The sequence below is a fragment of the Eschrichtius robustus genome, chromosome 2, assembly GCF_028021215.1.
Source record: "Eschrichtius robustus isolate mEscRob2 chromosome 2, mEscRob2.pri, whole genome shotgun sequence".
Classification (NCBI taxonomy): Eukaryota; Metazoa; Chordata; class Mammalia; order Artiodactyla; family Eschrichtiidae; genus Eschrichtius; species Eschrichtius robustus.
Window position 1 is genome coordinate 972638 of NC_090825.1, and position 18805 is coordinate 991442.

Sequence of the window (18805 nt, forward strand, 5' to 3'; positions counted from 1 at the left end):
CATTTTTAAACGCACTTCTCTGCATGCATGTTATTTTTCACGATAAAGTCATTTACAAAAATAAAAGCCCATGGATGTCGATTGATGCACAAAGATAAAGAAACAAGACTGCGGGGGAGGCTGCAGTGGGAGCGCAGCCAGTCCCAGGAAGGCAGGTCCAGGAGGAGAGCTGGTGAAAAGGGGGGTCAAATCTCAGCCCCTCCATCGGAGACACACCCACCACCTCTCAGGTCCAAAGGTCAAACAGTGACAGCGAGGTACTCTGACAGGAAAAACCAAATCTGATAATTCTCTAAGGTCTTGGAGGAATTCTGTCCCCAAGCTGCCTGTGGGGAAAAGATGCCTATGGGTGTGGGTACCGGCCTCAGAGAAGAGCCCCGGCCACTGCCCAGTGCAGGGCCAGCACCGCAGTCCCCAAGGCAAGGGCACCAGTGACACCGGAGATGCCAGAGCTTCTCCAGGGGAAGGGAATCGGGAGACAGATCTACATGCTCAAGGGCAGGGACCTGCACCCCGACTCCATCTGTCGTTCATCACACAGGTGGACACCTCAGACTTGGACGTGTGGGCAGAACCAGCTACATGATGGATAAGAGTATGACCCTGAGGAGACCCGCAGGGCAGGCATCAGAAGAGACGTGTAAAAACCCACACGCGTCAGGACATTACAGTGCCAGAAGAGCAGGGTGCTCTGAAAAGGTCCAGAGGACAAGAAAAAGAAAATATTCTTGGAAATCAAAAGTCTCATGCAGAAATATCAGTTCCCTAAAAAGGCTCAAAAACGTGGAGAAGGGGACCTCCCAGAACATGCAGGAAAAAGAAAAGGACGGAACTATAAGATATAAAGAAAACAGTTTCTCAGAGTTGAAGAAAGACCCAGATCTTCAGCACCATCTCAAGGTGCTGAGCAGAATGGATTTTATGAGGAAAACTCATATTATTTCCTTTGAGAATTTTTCAAATTTCCAACGACAAAGAGAAGACTGTAAAACCTCCCAGAGAGGAACAAACGGGTGTCTAGCATCAAAGCTGCAGGTGTCAGCTGCGCATCTCCAAAGCTCTGGGGACACATGACGTGAAACCTGCAATTCTATACCCAGTCAAACTACCCACCAACACAGAGGAGAGAATAAAGACATTTCCAGACACAAGATGTGAATGAGTTCCTCCTGCACATCTTCCTTCTGAGAACCCAATACTCCAGAAAATCTTGGAACAAAAAACAAAGACAAAACAGGCCCAGGAAATGCAGATCATGCCTGAGAGTACAGCAGAAGAGAAACACGTGCCACGCAGGGGTCAGGGCCCCGGGCCCTCTGGGAGGAGAATGAATCTCAGGCAGCGGCCGCAGGACTTTGGGGGTGGAGAATTTTGAGGCTACACTCAGGGCTCATTATTCTCTTGGTTAACAGGCAAAATAAAATCGGAAATTCTGTAAAATGGAAAAAACAATACAAGAAGTAAAGTTCAGACTTTACTTCACAAAGCAGGCAGGTGTGCAGGTGACTTTGAGAAACTGAGTGAGAGAGAAGCACATGGTGATGTTGACCACGCTGGGGACCACCCCTTCACCCACCCTGGGGCCCCGCGTGTGCAGATGCGCGGGCTGCCCGGTGCCCCTCGGGGTTGGGGTCCGGCCCCGACAGGCCCAGAGCTCATGGCTCCGTCCCCAGGGTGACAGAGGCAACGTCAGAAAAGCCACACACACGTGCGGAGGGCGTCTGCATGGGGCTGGGAGGAGGGACTGCAGGCCTGCCCTCGGCCACCCACTCTTCCCCACCACTTTGTTGTAACCGCCAACTCGCGTTACTCCAACAAAAGTGAGAAATGCCACCAGCATACACGTGGCGACTCAGAGTCGTCATGGAGATGACCCAAGGATGGAGATCCCCACACGGGGCACTCAGGAAAGGGCATCCTCTGCGATGGACCGACTCATGTCCCCCCACATTCCTATGCTGAAGCCCTGACCCCCAACATGACTGTATCTGGAGCTAAGGTCCAGTGAGGTCCTGGGGTGGGACTCTGACCCAGGGGACCGGTGTCCTTACAGGAGAGGAAGAGGTCTCGCCTGCGAGGACGCGGCATCTGCAGGTGGACGGAGGTCCCGCCAAGAGCCACGGCTGCCGACCCTGACCTCCCACTTCAGCCTCTAAAACCGTGAGAAACGAATCCTGCTGTCTGAGCCCCGCCGTGGTACCCGGTTGTGACGGCTGAGCTGACCCTCCTGAACCCTGAGTCGGCCAAGGGCCAGCGCCTGCAGGACTGGCCAGCAGTGTCTCCTGCCCTGCCTGGTTGGGTCCTGTAAGAAGATAAATACTATAGTTTTTACAACACTCTGTGTTTCGAAACACAGAGTCTTATGCAAAATTGTGTCGTTCCTCCCTTCATTGAAAACCCAAGATTTTATTTTAGGAAGGTCTGACTGACACTAACTTACATTCAGCAAAAATCCTCCCTGATCAAACAAAAATCTGCTCAAAACCACACAGCTGTGCCTGGCGTGAACCAACCCACCGCCCCGGCTGATGACGTGATGTCCTCTATTCCGAGTCCTGTTATCTCAAACTTGTTTCCTCCTAACTCCCCGCGTCCCAAACTCAGGATCTCCTGCCACTGTTTCCTTTGAGGAGCTCGGGGCCGGGTGTTTGTTCTTGTTTCCATGGAGCCCAGGGCTGTGCACCGGGTTCCCGAGAAACACTGCTGTGTGGAGACCCCGAGGGCTGCAGGGGGTGGGAATTCAATGTGGGCGGCGTGTGCAGCTGGGGTACATGCCAGTACACATATAAACACACACGTATGAGCACACACACTTATGCACACATGCACACACACACACGCACACGCACACGGTGCGTCTGTGAAGCGAGCGGGCTGTTGGAACTAAAGTTTGCTGTGGCCCATTTATCACCCGATGAGACCAAGTACATTGCTGCAGACAAGAAAAGCTACAGGGAGTCAAAACAGGGAAATGGAAACAGCCCAGAGTCACCTGTTTTGAAAAGACAGACGCCGAGGTTGTGCGAGGTTTCCTCCTTCGTGGGAGAGGACAGCGGGGAGGGAGGGGAGCCCAGAACAGAGCAGGGGGAACAGGGAATTAAGACACTTTTGATCAAATCATTTGTAATTTGTAAAAAACTACAAAATCTCTGCTTTCTAGCTATGGGTTCTCAACCTAGTGAAAACTGAAATTCTGATTCCTGTTTGGTCTGGATTTATTTTGCTTGATTATATATTTGATACCAAATTCATATTTTACAATTAAGACATTAAAAAAACCCCCAAAAACCTCAAGGTGAAGCATGATTTCCAAAGAGATTAGAAAACCCAGCTCTCTATTCACTCATTCACTCTTTCATTCAGTCATTCACTGACCCATTCATTCATTCATTTGGGAGAGACTTTCCTGTCCCTCAGGCCAGGCTCCGGGCTGGGGACACACCCACGGAGACAGCCACGTCTACCTTCTGGCTTCTAGCGAGGGGGAGAGACTATGGTTCACTTGAAACTGGGGATGGTCTGAGGATGTGAAATATTACCACGAGGAGGGCGAGGGGTCCCCGGGCACCATGCTCATGAACGGCTCAGAAAACCCTTGAACCTTAACTGGCCGTCTCTGCCCTGCGTGTAACGGCTGTTCTGACCACGGCACGTGGGCAGCGGGGAACCAAGGTCCAGGATGGGTGCCAGTTTCCACAGCCTCTCAGGGCATCAACATTCCAGCAGCTCAGACACTGGGAGAGAAACGAGGGGCCTGAGCTGGTCCATAAACCTTGTGGGCCGGGCAGCAGGTAGTTTAAGCTTTGTGGGCCTGTGGCCTTGGCCACAACGACACTTGCCCTCCAGGACAGCAGCCCTGACCGGTGTACAAATGAATGGGCAGGGCTGCGTCCCAGTAAAACCTCATTCACAAAAACGGGCTGCAGCCGGGTTTGGCCTGTGGGCCCTTTTGCCGACCACCGCCCCTGCGCGAAAATAAGAACACTTCGGTTGTGAATAAACCGTCCAAGCACCCTTAGGATTGATTGGAGATGCAGACACAGGTGGTCAGCAGCTTGGCTTTACGACAGGAACGGTATCTTCTAACGCACCGAAAATACTCACCAAAACCCTCCCGATAGCTCAACGTTTCCCTTCACTAGAAACGGCATATAGTGTGAGCTGAGGAACAGCTTTAGGTGTTTAAATACACAAGACAATGCTGTGATTTCACGTCCTTTTGTGAGGCCCCTGTTGGATCTTCACTTAAGACGGATTCACACGTCCACCGACATGAGGCAGAGACCACACCCGCGGCAGCAGGCTGACGCGGCCTCGGGGGCGGGGACGGGGAAGCACGGGACCCCGGTGCTCAGGACACAACACAGCGGCCACGCGGCTCGCGGAGCCCCGGAAGGGGCCTCAGGGCAGGATGCTGGCAGGGGGAGCGGGCCCTGCGACACCCCCCGGGGCCCCCACAGACATGCACTCACCTCCGCCACAAGGCCAGGGGTTGCTCTGGTTCCTGCTCAGCGGATCCCAGCGAGGCCACAAGTGCCAGGGGCCAGGCGAGCAGCATCATGACGGCGGCAACCAGCAGCCGGATGGGGAAGAGCGTCAGCGTCATGACGGCGACCTGGGGGGGACAGGGCACGGTCACTCGGGGGACTGTCCTCTGGGCTCCTCGCGCCAGGCCCGCCCTGCCCCAGGCACCAGCCTCCCGCGGACGCTGCGGCCCTGTCCCTCCCCAGTCCCTCCCACAGCCACCGGGGGGACGCCTGGGGGTCGGGGTGCTCTCCTGGCCGCCGGCGCTCCGCCCACTCCTGGCACCCCCAGCAGGCAGCCCCGCCCCCGAGCCCCCCTCCTCAGCGCCCCCAGCAGCCCCTGCACACAAGGATGCTTTCACGGGGCCACGGGCACAGAGCTGGCAGGGCTGGGCTCAGACCACAAGGAAGCTGGGGACTCGGGGACTCTCCACCCCCAGGAAGTCCCAGACGGGATGCGGGCCCAGCAGGGAGGGAGGGGGCATCCAAAGTCACGGCTCTGCTCCGGTGGACATGGGGAAGGCAGGCTAGGGCCCCATGGGGAGGGGAGGCCCTGCAGGCGAGGGGGACACACGGGTTCAGTAGTGGCCGAGTCAGGGAGGGGCCCCGGTGGCCGGGCAGCTGTGACTGAGGTACCAGCACTTCTACATACAAAGTGATGGTCTGGTTCCACACTGCGGGTGGGGGACGTTCAGGAACAGCGTGTTTTGTGATGAACCTGATCTCAGGCGGTCGATTAGAAAATAGGGGAGCGGAGGGATGACAAGACAAAACTCACGGAGCCTTACGACCAACAGATGCAGTTTTTGATTATTTGCAAGAAAATATACTTGAAATACGTAGGTTGGGTGCACAGGAGACAGAAAAGATGGGACGAGACCCAGGTCTGTGGTACCGTGTCCAAGCTGCTCACCACCACCACCCGCCGCCCCCGCCTCTGCCACCTGCAGGCCTGCATGCCAGCCACTCCCTGATTCTCTGGGGTCTCCATCAGGGCCAGCGCTGCCCGACAGGAATACGACACAGGTCACGTGTGCCATTTTATGTTTTCTAGCAGCCGTGTTTAAAAACACAAAGGTGATGAAATCAATTCAACATGCAGCTTATCTAACCCAACACGCCTAAAACACCATCATTTCCGCACGTACGTCACACAAGGCAGTTCACACTGTCCTCGTCACGCCCAGGGAATCCAGTGTGTTCTGTGCTCACAGCACAGCTCATTCACGCGTGCCACACTCTAGGTGCCCCACAGCCACGTGTGGCCTGTGCCGCCTGCGGCCAGTGTGGGTCCAGATCTCCGTGTGCTCTGACGATGGTGACTTTGAGCGGCCTCTCCCCCCCGCCTTCAGGGCTGGGGTCCCCAGGCTGAACCTCTGGCTTCAGCACAAGGTGGGACAGGGCCGGTGACCCCGGATCTGTTGTGGCCGTCGCTGGTGACAATGCTTCCTGTTAAACGGTGGGGGGGGGGGGTCTGCTCCAGGGGGTCAGACGGCGCAGGAACGTGCTGGTGGGAACGTGCCTCCTGCACCGGCTTTCCTAAGCGTCTCGTTTTGGGGTCAGCGTGAACGGGGTGAATGTCACCACACATCTTCCCTGCGGGATGATTACGTGCTCATCTGTCACCCTATCCACGTGACCCACGGCGGCCACAGCTTCTCCGGTGTCGCAACCTCGGTTCCAGAGCTGGGAAGCCACCTCTCTTAAGGCCTCGCCAGGTTTGTTTGCCAACACGCGTCTGGAAGGCGAGCCTGGTCACGTCCCCCGCACCGCCGTCCTCGGGCACCGCTGTCCTCGGGTCCTGCGGTCACCACGCCAGACACCAGCCCACCTCGTTGGAGGAGTTCCTACGGAGCTTTCCGATGGCTGTTCCAATGCTTTTCATTGTTTATCTAGATTTCCTATTTTCTGGAGTTATTTCAGTGTTTCTGTCAGGGAGGAAATCTCTGGGCGTCCTCAGCAGGCTTCTCCTCCCACCCAATTCCCCATCGCGCATTTTCAGGATAATCGTGCGAAGCCGCTGCCCTGAAGTTACATCAACCCTGCCCTGATCTACGGCGTCGTTGTTCATATCGTTTGTGCTTCTGAGACTCATCAGCCTGTGCCGATAGACAGTCCTCCCCTTCACTAATCTTTTTACAGAACCACTTGTGCATTTGTTCCTTATCCCTGCTGTGACCTATTCGGTCACATTAATTTTGTATCTTACAGGGGCCTCTCTCTTCTACTCTGAGTGTACGCTAACGTTCTTCCTAACTTCTTGAGGGAACAGCCTGGAGCATATTTTCAGGAATACCTTATTTCCCCCAAACTCACATGGAGAACGCAGCTTTCTCTAAGTACTTTAATTCAATTCCACAAGTTTTAAGATGTAGCCTTTCCTTCACTTCAAAACGTATCCTTTTCCATCCTTGCTGTTGTAACTTTGCTGCAGAGGGAGGGCGGAGACGCCCCGCCTCCTCGCTGGCGGGCCCTGCCTCTCGGGCTGCCTGTCACCTTGACGGCCCAGGGCTCCGGCTCCGGGGGCTGTGCTGGGAGCCCCGCGTACCCATTCATCCTATGACCCGTGGCCGCTGCCCCTCCAGGTGGCAGGGCAGCTGAGTCACTGGAGAGTTTGCGTTGTGTCCCCATAAATGGACCCTAAAGCCGGTGCCTGTGCCATAGACAGCATGGACGGGCGGCAGAGCGCCGGATAGGAGCTCCGGGGCCGGCACGCTCAGAGCGCGCACGGGTCGCGGACACACCCCGACTGTGCAGCCACACGCCACGGCCAGCGCGGCTGCTACTGCACGTAACGGAAGAGAACAGCAGACCTCAGGGTTCCAGAAAGAGCTCCCGCTTTCCCCAGGGCTTCTGAGGCCCCGGGGAGGCAGCACCCCAGCCTGTCCGGACCAACTGGGGTGATGACGAGGCCTGAAGGGGTGACCCTGGAGTTGCGGCAAGTGCCACCGTTCCAACTGCTGGCTGATGAGCGGACGGCGCCCGCAAGCCAGCTCACCGGCCACTCCCCGTGGACAGGACACGTGACCACATTTGCCTCTCGGAGGACGCATCTCTGTGCCCGCTCTGTGTGCGGCGGGGAGACGGCCCTGGTGTCTGAGTTTTGCAGCCAGCGGGGAAAGGACGTGGGAGTGACCACACAGCCACGACCCTCGGCAAACAGGCAGGCCTCCCACAGACGAGATGGGCAGGTGCCGACAGAACATGGCCTGAGCCATGGACCCGCCCAGGCTCTGCCGGGGCCGGGGTCGGGGGGTGGGGCGGGCAGGAAGCACACGGGGGCCATGAAAATTGCTTGGAGGAGGCAGGTCCCTTCGGGAGGCCACGGTGGGCAGGGGGGACCGGTTTCCTGAGATGCTGTCCCCAGCTTCGGCCCTGGGCCATCATCAGGGGCCCGTCACCCTCAAAAGTGCCAGGTCAACTGTATGGTCACCCTTCTCGAGGGCCACACGAGGGCCTGTAACACAACCCTTGAGGGTGACATGCAGCGAGTGCCCAGCTGAGCTACTTCGATTAAGCCGTTAGAAGTTGTCTATGAGAAACTGTCCCATGAAAAAGGGGTTTAACAGGCACAGACGCAGACATGCGTGTCCTCTGCACATCCGTGTCGCCGGGCAGCCAGCTTAACCCGGATCTGAAGGTGTGCTGCCCACTCTCGCCCCGCACACTTCACCACGAGCCCCTAGCAGAGTGGGTCCAGGCGGTGATCCATCCAGGCCCAGGGCACCGTTTCCCGCCCGAAGGACCCAGGGCCCCAAGCAGATGGAGGACTGGAACACAGACAGAAAGAGTCCAGGCGTGATGGGAACCTCACACCGCACGCCTCACGGGCACACGCTCACGTCCACGCACACGCACACCCTCACCCTCACACATCTATTTATACATGCCACATACGCGCCCCAGCCTCTCTGGTTGCCTTTGGACGACCCTATGAAACCATCTCCCGATCGTGACACTGGCCTAGGGGCAACGTCAAGCTTCGTGCTGCCTGTCCCGTGAGACTGTCCCTCGGGACAGCCAAGGGGTGGAGGGGGCGTGTCCATGGAGGCGTCCACGAAGGGCTCGCACAGGCGTCCAGAACCCACCATCCAGGCACGTGTGCGTGACAGAGGGTCCTGCCCGGACGCAGACCAGCAGGTGTGCCGGGCTGGGCGTGGGGGGGCCACACAACAGCCCGACAGGAATGGGATCTCTCTAGTTCTGGATCAAGCCACCAGCTTCCAGAAGACACGGACGACCAGCACACAGTCGGCAAAAGGAAGACCAGGAGACACAGACGCACCAAATATACCGTAGGAAAAAAATCAAGACGACAAGCTGGAAGGGGACCCTCTGATCAGAGTGTGTGCCCGGGGGTGGGGGGCGGGGGGGGTGTGGGCTGGCGCAGTTGTAGCCAAGAAGCCACCCCCGCCCCGGAGCCACCGGTGCCTTCGGGGTGACAATGGCCTGCACAGCGGCTGCCAGCCGTCTTTGTCCCTGAGATGCAGATACCCATGGGATTGTTACTGGTGAAATGATGAAGTCTGGGCTCTGCTTCCAAATCACTGGTGGGAGAAGAGGGGGTGTCAGTGGGCCCAGAGGGGCTGTAAGGGGGGGATTGCTGAGGTGGGGAGAGGGGGCAGCTCGTTACGTTTTCTCTGCTTTGGTGTTAGGGGCTGAACTGTGTCCCCCAAATTCATGTGTTGGAGTCCTAACCCCCAGCACCTCAAAATGTGACTGTCTTTGGAGGTCCGGTCTTTAAAGAAGTGATTAAGGTACATGAGGTCACTAAGGTGGGCCCTAATCCCATGTGACCGGGGTCCTCATAAGAAGAGGAGATCAGGACACAGACATGCATAGAGGGAGGACCACATGAGGACACGGAGAAGACGGCCGTCTACACGTCAGGGAGAGAGGCCTCAGGAGGAACCAGCCCTGTGACACCGGATCTCAGCTTCCAGCCTTGAGAACTGGGAGGAATAAATTCCTCTTGTTTAAGCCGGCCCTTCTGTGGCGCTTTGTTACGGCCCCCTAAGCAAAAACATTTGCTGTATTTTTGACACTTCCTGTGATAAGAACTGTGAAAGTGACAATTCTCGTTTTGCATCGGATCCACGGGTCCAGAACTCTCCAGGTGCAGCACCCGAGGTTCCAATGCCCGGCTCAGACCAGCCCGGCAATCACTCCTCCTCCCTGCCAAGGCCACCCAGGCCGTTGGCATCACCCACGTGCAAGTTGGTCCAAGTGCCTTATGTTTCACAACCAACGAGGAAACACAATGCGTTACTTAAGAGACAAGATCTCTAGAGAGACACAGGCCCTCGCCCAGGGAGGACAGGCCCCAGGGCGCTGCAATGCCTGTGCCCTCGAGCACACGCCTGCTGAGGGACCCCAGTCAGCCGTGCGAGACCCTGACGTGACACATGCGGCCAGGACGGCACTAGGGAATCGGTGCCAGCAGCTTGGAGAACACAGCGACCGCGTTACAGGCAGAGCAGACGTTCCAGATGCTGGGTGCCAGCACATCAGGACCGTCAGCACGTTGACCGGCAGGCACAGGAAGACTCTCCCGACGGCGCCTTCCAATGCCAGTGCTTTCATCACGGGAAGAAGTCCCACCATTCCAAAGGAACCGCATTCACCAGGAGGCTGGAGGGAAATTCACTCCCTCCTATGATGAAAGAAAATGTAATAAGCAAGCACACACAGGGCCAGCTGGCCACACAAGCCCAGCGCTGAGCCCACATCCTCGGCCATTACCCCTTTTCTTAGAAAGTTCCTGAAAATCATGCTGATAGAAATAGAAGGAGGGATTTCCCTGGTGGCGCAGTGGTTAAGAATCCGCCTGCCAATGCAGTGGACACGGGTTTGAGCCCTGGTCCGGGAAGATCCCACATGCTGCGGAGCAACTAAGCCCGTGCACCACAACTACTGAGCCCATGTGCCACAACTACTGAAGCCCGCGCGCCTAGAGCCCACGCTCTGCAACAAGAGAAGCCACCGCAATGAGAAGCCCACGCACCACAACGAAGAGTACCCCCCGCTCGCCGCAACTAGAGAAAGCCTGCACGCAGCAACGAAGACCCAACACAGCCAAAAATATATAAATAAAAATAAATTAAAAAAAAAAAAAACCTTAGCAGGACTTAAAAAAAAAAAAAAAAGGAATAGACTTTGCTCTCGCGTGCTGGCTGCTCGATCTACCGCAGTCACCACAAACCATCCTCGGGCAGTGGGTAAGATCCGTGAACTGATAGAACAGGTGTGGACCACCAGACGCGTTGGCCCCTGACGTCACGCGGCCAAGAGCTCTGCACCACTGCCCACAAGGACACTGAGTGCAGAGCCCAGGGTCCGCTGGTTCTGCCGGGGTCCACGTGCTCCTGAGGTTCTGGGAATAACCACAGCTCAGAGCTGGTCCCCAGGCCGTGAGGACGGTGCTGGAGCCTCTGTGCTGCAGGTGGAACGCGGGGTCAGGGGTGGGGAGCTGTGCGTGGGCACCTGGCCAGCTGGCAGGCCCAGGCCCAGCTCCCCGGGGGCTGCTCACGTGGGCGCGCTGCTGGTAGCAGCGGAGTGGGATGCCACCCAGGGCGCCACCGGGGGACAGGTGCGCTGAAGGTCACCTGTGTGACAGACGCCAGGGGCCAGCCAGGGGAGGAGCAATGAATTACACGGGACACAGAGGACACATCCCAGGGCAACAGTCGGTAAGAAAAATAAGAAACAAGACGGGACCGACCTGTGCAAGCCAATTAGATGACTTCACAACCTGGAATGAAGTGTTTTCAAGGATGGCGGACCTCGGTGAGCACACAGAAAGTAGGCCAATCACTCACGGTGGTGGGGTTGAGGGGCAGGTGAAGCCTGGCTTAACGGGGGTGCTACACGCACTGCCAGCACAGGGGCCGGGGGCGCATGGAGCCAGCGTCCAGGGTGCCCAGATCCAAGGTGTGAAGGACAAAAGGCGTCCTGCCCTGTGGGTCTCCCCAAACCCACGAGGATGGGACCCCAGGACACAGGCACGGGGCTGACTGGTGGCCGCAGGAAGTGCCAGAGGCCAGGAGACCCCACACGGCTCCCAGCCAGGAAACCCGGCACGGGTGCAGGGAGCCACGGGGACGGCTCACCAGCTCACAGGATACAAGGGAGCAGCTCCAGGAACACGACCGTCAACTCCCCCCAGATCAGTTCACCCTCCCAAACAGCGTGGGCACCCCGTGCAGGATTCAGGCAGGCAGGGCCTGGCCACCCGCCCAGCACACAGGCCGCCAGAGGGGGCGTCAGCGATGATCTTTCCAGGGAAGGCAGGGTGCGGGCCACCCCCCAGAGAGAGAACGCACCCACAGTGCATGGGCTCAGACGGGCGGGGACACTGAGGCCCGGCCAGGAGGCGGGGCGGCTTCCCAAGGTCAGCCGCCCGTGGGAGCAAAGCCAGGTTTCGAGGAGCAGCCTGGACGAGAAGGGGCGGCCCTGGCGGCGGAGGGGGCGGGGGGAGCCCAGGCCTGGGACCCCCTCGCTCCCGTGAGTACCCTCACGTTCTCGGACCCTGGCCTGATGGGGACGAGGCCCCTACACTGACGTCCCAGCTGCCCAGGGCTCCAGAGGCATCAACGGGAAAACTGGCAACAGCCCCCAAACCGACACCCAAGCTGCTCCCGGACACACACCTGGGAGTCACACTCGCCACCTCTCTTTCTTACCCACTCCTATTGGCTCCGCCTCCAAAACAGATTGGGGCTCAGAGTTCTGCATGGCTGCAGAGTCACCCTTCGACCCCAGGTTCCCCCACGGGCGCTGCTGGACACACTGGCCTCCTTCTTCCACCTCACCTGTACCTCCCTCCCCGGGGGTCCCTCCCCAAGCTGCAGGGCCGGCTCCAGAACCCTCTCACCCCTCGGCCACAGACGAGGCCCAGAGGGCGAGGAGTGAGGGAGTCAGACAGGCGCCCCGGCCCTGACCCGGAGGAGCCTCCCGAGACAGGCCAGCTGCAGTCCCGATGGGGCACAGAGCCCACCTCTGGAGACAAGCACAGCTGGGGCAGAAGGGGAGGGAGCGGTGCGTTCTGGGGCTGGTCTTGTGCTCTCCTGGGAGCCTGGTCCTGGTCACCTCCAAGCTGCTCCACGTGGAGCAAGTTAAGAGACGAGACTCGCAAATTCTGCAGAAAGATCTCCAAGGCACGTGGGAGAAACACAGGAAAGCCTCACCCAGGAAATCAATCTTGTTTTTGCTGTTACTTACATGTATTAAAACAAACAAACAAACTATAAAGCCAGGTGTTCTTGAGAATCCCGCTTTCGAGTAGACAGAAGATGCTAAAACTGCCAAGGTGACACCTGATGCCCTGGGCAAGCCTCGCTCGGGCAGGAAGCAGGCAGAGCCTCGAGGGAACACTCCACGTGCTGGACGCAGCGGCGAGAGAGAAAAAGACACATCTAACTTTATTTTTCTTAGAAAAAGCACAGTTATTGCCACAGAGTCCTACAAGCTGGCACAGTGAAGCCACAGGCCCTTGGAGGTCACAGCTGGTCCAGGACCAGCTCTGGACCTGATGCTTGAGATGCAAAGCCAGCAAATCAACCTGGAAACGCATCCCCTCTGCTTGCCCCCATCAGCAAAACACCTTTATTAAATATAAAATGCCTTCCGGTCCAAATCATAGGCTGCCTTCACATAGGAAATAAACAGTCCTTTTCACAACTAATTCGAATAGTTAAAATACTTGAAAGCAAAAGCGAAACAGAAAAAGCTGGCATTCTGTGCCGTGGCTGTTCACTGGACCTTGTCACACCCACAGCTGCTCTCCAGAAAAGGCTTCTCTTTACCCTCAGACAGAACACGAAGTGTGGCCAGAGATCCGAGGGGTCAACAGCGAGGGGGGATGGCTAGTGGGGGCACAGGTCCTGTCCTGTGCTTATTGAGCACTTTATATTTACTGGGTACCTGGGCTTCTTTTGGGGATTTGTCCATCTACATAAAACCCGTGCCCAGATTCACACTGGACTCATTTGTCTTTTTCTTGCTAAGGTGACTGTCTTCTTGACCTCAGGCCTCCACTGCCTCACCTCTGAGGCTCTCCATCTACCTGTGTGTCTCTTAGGATAATCTGTGCCTCCACTTGGGAAATCTCTCCTTCCAGAGCCCATGCTTACTGTGTATAGAAGCTATTTCTTCTTAGCTCTCCCACTCAAATCTAAAATTAAATATAGCTTTTCTAAAGAGCTATTTTTTTCTTTCAAACTCTCAAGCAGGCCCAACTTCCCCACCATCCCGGTGATCTCTATTCAAGAGCTTTCAACTCAAATTTTAGCGCGTGTTGCCTCATCTGGAGCCTTCTGCAAAATGAGTGTCTTTCGGTAATTCACCGAGTTTACAAATCTGTCCCACAGTCCAACGCAGAGCAATTTTCCTAGATGACCATATTCACCATTTTCAACCACAGCTGACAGGGTGATCTTGTGAGGCCGCAGTGAACACCTGTGCAGCTCTTTGAGAGATCAGAGCCACTTGGTCGGAGGGAACCCTAAGCGTGACGCCCTGCAGCCCAGGCGGCAAGGAGAACCACACACTGGCCCTTCCTCCTCCCAGCCAGGGTCCGAGGGCTCCAGGGGGGCAGGTCGAAGCCTTCACATCAGCTGATCCTGCCCGGCTCGGCCCGCGTCTGGCCGTGGCACTCACACTGGCCTTTCACGGGGCCGGGGCATGCCGGTCCCTGGTGCCCAGACACCGCGGGCAGCCGGGGGTGGTGGGGCCCATGGTCCGCAGGCAAAGGAGGTGGGAAGGCAGCCCCAGGGTCAGTGGTCAGCACGGAGGGGCAGTTCGGGGGCCTCGGGGGCAGTGCAGCAGAGATCGCAGCACTGGGGGCCTGAAGGAGGCCGGGCAGGGCACTCAGGCCCGGCTGGAGGCCTCGGTACATTCCAGCAGACGGCAGAGGAGCCCGCCCGGGAGGCCAGGGGAGTGGACGCTTGGGACACCGGGAGCCGCCTGCCCCGTGGACTCCGGGTCTCCAGGGCAGTTGGGAAAGGCCCCTAGAATGATAACTGGTGGGATTTGAGCACAGACGGAGGGAAGTGCAGGGGGAGCAGGGGGGGAGCTTCCCGCGGGTGCGAGGGGAGGCTGGGCCTGGAGGAGTGGGCGGGCCAGTGCGCGGGCAGGGCGGACACGTGGGGGGCGCCCACAGCCGGTGCCCCGCCCCTGCTCCTGGCTGCCGGCGCCCGCCGGGCTGGCCTCTGGGTCTTGCCTGCACCCTCCCTGGCCCTCCGCATTCCTCCTCCGACTCACTCAAGTCTTGTACGAAATCTCATCTCCTCCGGGTTTTCAGGACCCCTCTGCTGGAGACCAGAGCTCTGTCCCGGGGTCCCTGAGATTGTGACCTGCAGCCTCGGGCTGTGAAATTCACAGGCTGGAGCCCTTCTGTGGGAAGGACGGATGGGCAGAGGCAGAAAGGCTGGAAGGTGTAAGCCTTCTGGGCTGGACATTCCACCAGCACGAGGCTCAGATCGCAAAGCAGGTGCTGGTTCAGGAACTCAGCGCCACCAGACCTCCTTCCCCAGGCATCTCCCCCGTGGGGCTAGGACACCCGGTAATTCTGTGTCTGCAGAAAGGGAGCTTCCAAGGCACCGGGCTCCCCACTTGCAGAAGCGGACCCAGGAGGCTGCAAGTCCCACACAAAGGTGCCGAGGCTCAGGCACCGGGGTGCAGGGCCCACCCCACCAGCGCTACCAGCAGCCTGGTCCTCGAGAATGTCTCCCCGAGGGGCTGAGAAACACGGGAGGGGGGAGCCGGGCGGCAGCTGAGGCGGGGCATCTCTGTGTCCACAGACAACAACACACTGGGCCGGAGGGTGCCACCCGAGTGAGTGCCAGGGCCCAGAGGTAACGTCTGCCGACTGGCTGGCTCACCACAGGTGGCTATGAAGCCCTGGCTGTGTCGCAGGACACGGCGGTCCCTGCCCTCGGGGCTCTCGCGCCGGCTCCTGACTGCACCCCTTCTCCTGTTTTCACTGTCTGAAGCCGGGAACATCCTACCACGCCTGGCGGGTGGCCAACAGGGGCAGGACACACGGGCAGGGGGGCCTGGGGCGGTCCCCAAGGCAGGGATGGAGGATGCTGGAGAACCCCGATGACAAAGGACCCCCCCCACCCCCGGCACAGAACGGGCCTGAGAGGCTCAGACCCAGCCCCTCGCTGCCCCCTGCCCACTCAGCTCAGAGCCACCCAGACGTCAGACCCACCCTGGCTTGTGGCTCAAGGAGATCCCTTATCTCCAGGGCCCTTACTGCAGGGTTTGAAGAAGAGAATCTCGAAATTCCAGACCTGCAGCATTTCCCCGCTGCTTCCACCTGTTCAGCAAATACCTGCAGGAAGCGGCAGGGCCCTGGCCAGAGCGCCCTCGTCCCTCTGCTGTGGGAGCCCCCCGGGCAGCCTCGGGCTCTCTGGGGCTCCCAGCTGCAGGCAGCCCCCAAGCTGGGCACCTCCTACTCACCCCCCCCTCAGGTACCGAGAGCACCCCCAGGACATCCCGGCTCAACCCCAGCGCAACGGCTGGAGGCCCCTCACCAACATTCTGCCTCCAGGCCCGCGGCTGTGGGGAGCCCCAGGGAACACCCTGGTGCCACCCCCAACTGCAAGGGGTTCCCCCCAACCACATCCTGCCTCTAATCCCAGCTTTGGGACGTCCCCTCTAGCTGCAAGGTGACATTCTGTACCTCCCCCAGCAGCAGGCAGCCCCCCAGAACACCCCAGCTCTGCCCGCCCCCCGCCGGTTGCAGGTAGCCCCTGGCCCGCCAGTTACGTCGTGGGCTGGGCTGGGCCCGGCACTGGGCCCTGGGGCTGCTCAGGGGAGCAGGAGTGGAGAGGAGCCTGGGCAGCCCGTCCCCCAGCCAGGAAGTCACTCCTGAGCACCCTGGGGAAGCGGGGAGGTGACCAGTCTGAGGTTCCTGAGGACCAGGTACAGGTGAGGCAGTGATGGAAGGAGAGGGCGGGGCCAGGGCAGGCAGCCGGGAGACCACTGCACTGGGGGGGAGACTGGAAGCAGAAGTGGCCCCGGCTACTCTAGGGGGTGGAGGAGGGGCTCCGCATCCCACATCAACCCCTCCATGCCGGGTGGTCGCAGGCCAGCAACCAGCAGAAGGAAGGGAGCCAGGGCGGGGGACGGGGGTCCAGCTGGAGAGACCCAGTGAGAGCGTGCAGATCGTGAGTCACACGCACAAAAGCGACCACTGGCTCCTGCCTCCTGGTGAGAGAGATCTGCTGCTACCGAAGGGAGGTTCTGTCGCTCGCTCTGTACGTGGGACAGCTGTTACCCCTCCAGGGCTAGCGAACAGACCCGGTAGAAAAGACCCCCGCCTTGGGGCGGGCGTTCAGTGCCGGGTCCAGCCCATCGGCATCCCCGCTGCCTCGGGCACTGAGGTCGCTCTGTGCTCCTGGGCTCCTCGGGTGGCAAGGAGCAGCAGGGCCCGCCGGGTGGCCCGTCCTCCCCCGCCGGACCTCAGGACCCCGAGCACGACCCCGCAAGGTGAGGTCCAGCTCCGTGTTCCCATCCTAGGGGACTGAAAGGTTAAAAGCGTGAAAGATGTAGTTTAAAAAGCTCTTAAGCGGCAACTAACTTTTTAGGGAAAATAACTCACTCCTCTGGGTCTAACATGGAAACACGAGTCAGGGGTACACAGGCCGCAGTCCCAGGCGCCTTGGCTCGGCCCCCATCCAGGACCCCCGCGGAGCGCCACCGAGGACGCTGTGCCCAAGGGGGGCCCGGAGGCTGGCAGCCGTGTGCGCGGTGACGAAGGGCATTCAGCCACGGTTACACCCCGGCCCACAAGGCTGGAACGTGGTCAAAACACCAAGGAACGTGCGAATGAGCAAATTACTGCAAACCTTGCACTGACGGCCGAGCGGTGACTTGGGCTTTAGGACAAACCCGCTACCGCATTTCCACAGGGTATTTCCAAACACATGCTTTCCTCTGGACTCATTTCAGAATAACTCACAGCAAGACTAAAGGTTTACGGGACACGGAAACACCAACCCTAACTTGCAGCGAACCCGCGAGAACGGGGCTCGGGCCCCGCCCGCTGGGGCTGGTGGCCCTTGTCCTGGTGGCCCTTGTCCTGGCTGTGTGGGTGACAGCCCAGGGGCAGGTGGGCAGGGCCCGGCTTCGTGACAGGGGCTCCTGGAGGCCGTGCTGAGACTCGCTGGGTACAGGAGCCCACAGGGCACCTCCTCAGACGGTCCCCGGGCCTGCGGGCACGGGGCGGGCCGGGCCCACTCTCAGGGAAAAAAGCCTGCTTTTTAAAAATGAGAAATAAGACTGTGCTTTGATCAGCACTAAGAAATTAAAGCGAGTGTAAGAGAAAACTGTGTGTATGTGCGTGTGTGTGTGTGTGTGTCTCACTTCAGGAGAGAAGAGCGCAAGAAATGAAAAGTGGAATCCTGCACCCTTGGATCCCCCGTCTCAGGCCTCAACGTTAACCACAACTAAGTTTCACACGCGTATCCTTCCAGAAAATTAGAATCAGATTACAGGAGGCTCCCGGTGAGCTGGAAGAGAAAGCGGCGGCTCAGACATCTGCTCTGGGCCAGCCCATGCTGCCCGGAGTCCGGGGACAGCACAGGACCAGGGCCTCGGCCTCCTCAGCTGGACATGAGGACGCGGCCCCCCACCCTCCACCCGCCTGCCTTCCGGGGCTGCGCTCCCGGGTCCTCAGCAGCCCTCAGAAGGGGACTGTGGGGCCGTGGCCTCCCAGGTGCCCAGGGACACAGCCTGCCGCTGCTGCCACAGGACACGCGCTCTCCCGGAAGGCCTCCATCTCCCGTTCCCAGTTTCTATAATCGCCAGCCCCTCAAGAACATGGGCGTCAGGCCGGGCCACCTCCCCATTCACCCGTCCCCCCGCGACCCCCCGCCACCAGGCACAGCGCTGGGGCCGTGGCAGGGGTCGGATGAAGAGTTGCTCCCTGTGGAGTCTCCCACGTGGAGCACCCAGACGTGAGGGTGGTGAGGGCGTGCAGGTGGGCCTGGTGTGTGCACACGTGGGGGCGGGGCACTGGGGCCACGATGGCTGTGAACAGCAGCCTTCCCTTGAGTGGCCGGGGAGCGAGCAGGGCGCGGGCTTCCTGCCCCGGAGCGGCTGCCCCAACTCGGCATCCAGACAGAGCCCCAGACGCGGGCATTTGGGTCAGAACTGGGAGAAAAAGATCGCCCACTTCTGGGTAATTAGACTCCACGCAGGCTGCCGAACAGGTCTGTGCCTGGAGTCACCCCTCCTGTGATCCTCTCCGAGGACTGGACCGGGGCGAGGGGTGC

General features: G+C 59.1%; 1 protein-coding gene across 2 annotated transcripts in view; it reads right to left on the reverse strand.

Moving 5' to 3' along the window:
- LPCAT1 (lysophosphatidylcholine acyltransferase 1) overlaps positions 1 to 18805 on the reverse strand; it is a 40842-nt gene that overhangs the window by 19077 nt on the left and 2960 nt on the right. For both annotated transcript variants that reach the window (XM_068535117.1, XM_068535118.1), the window contains exon 2: positions 4473 to 4615. In XM_068535117.1, coding sequence (XP_068391218.1) covers positions 4473 to 4615 — 143 coding nt within the window. The remainder of the gene's footprint in view (positions 1 to 4472; positions 4616 to 18805) is intronic.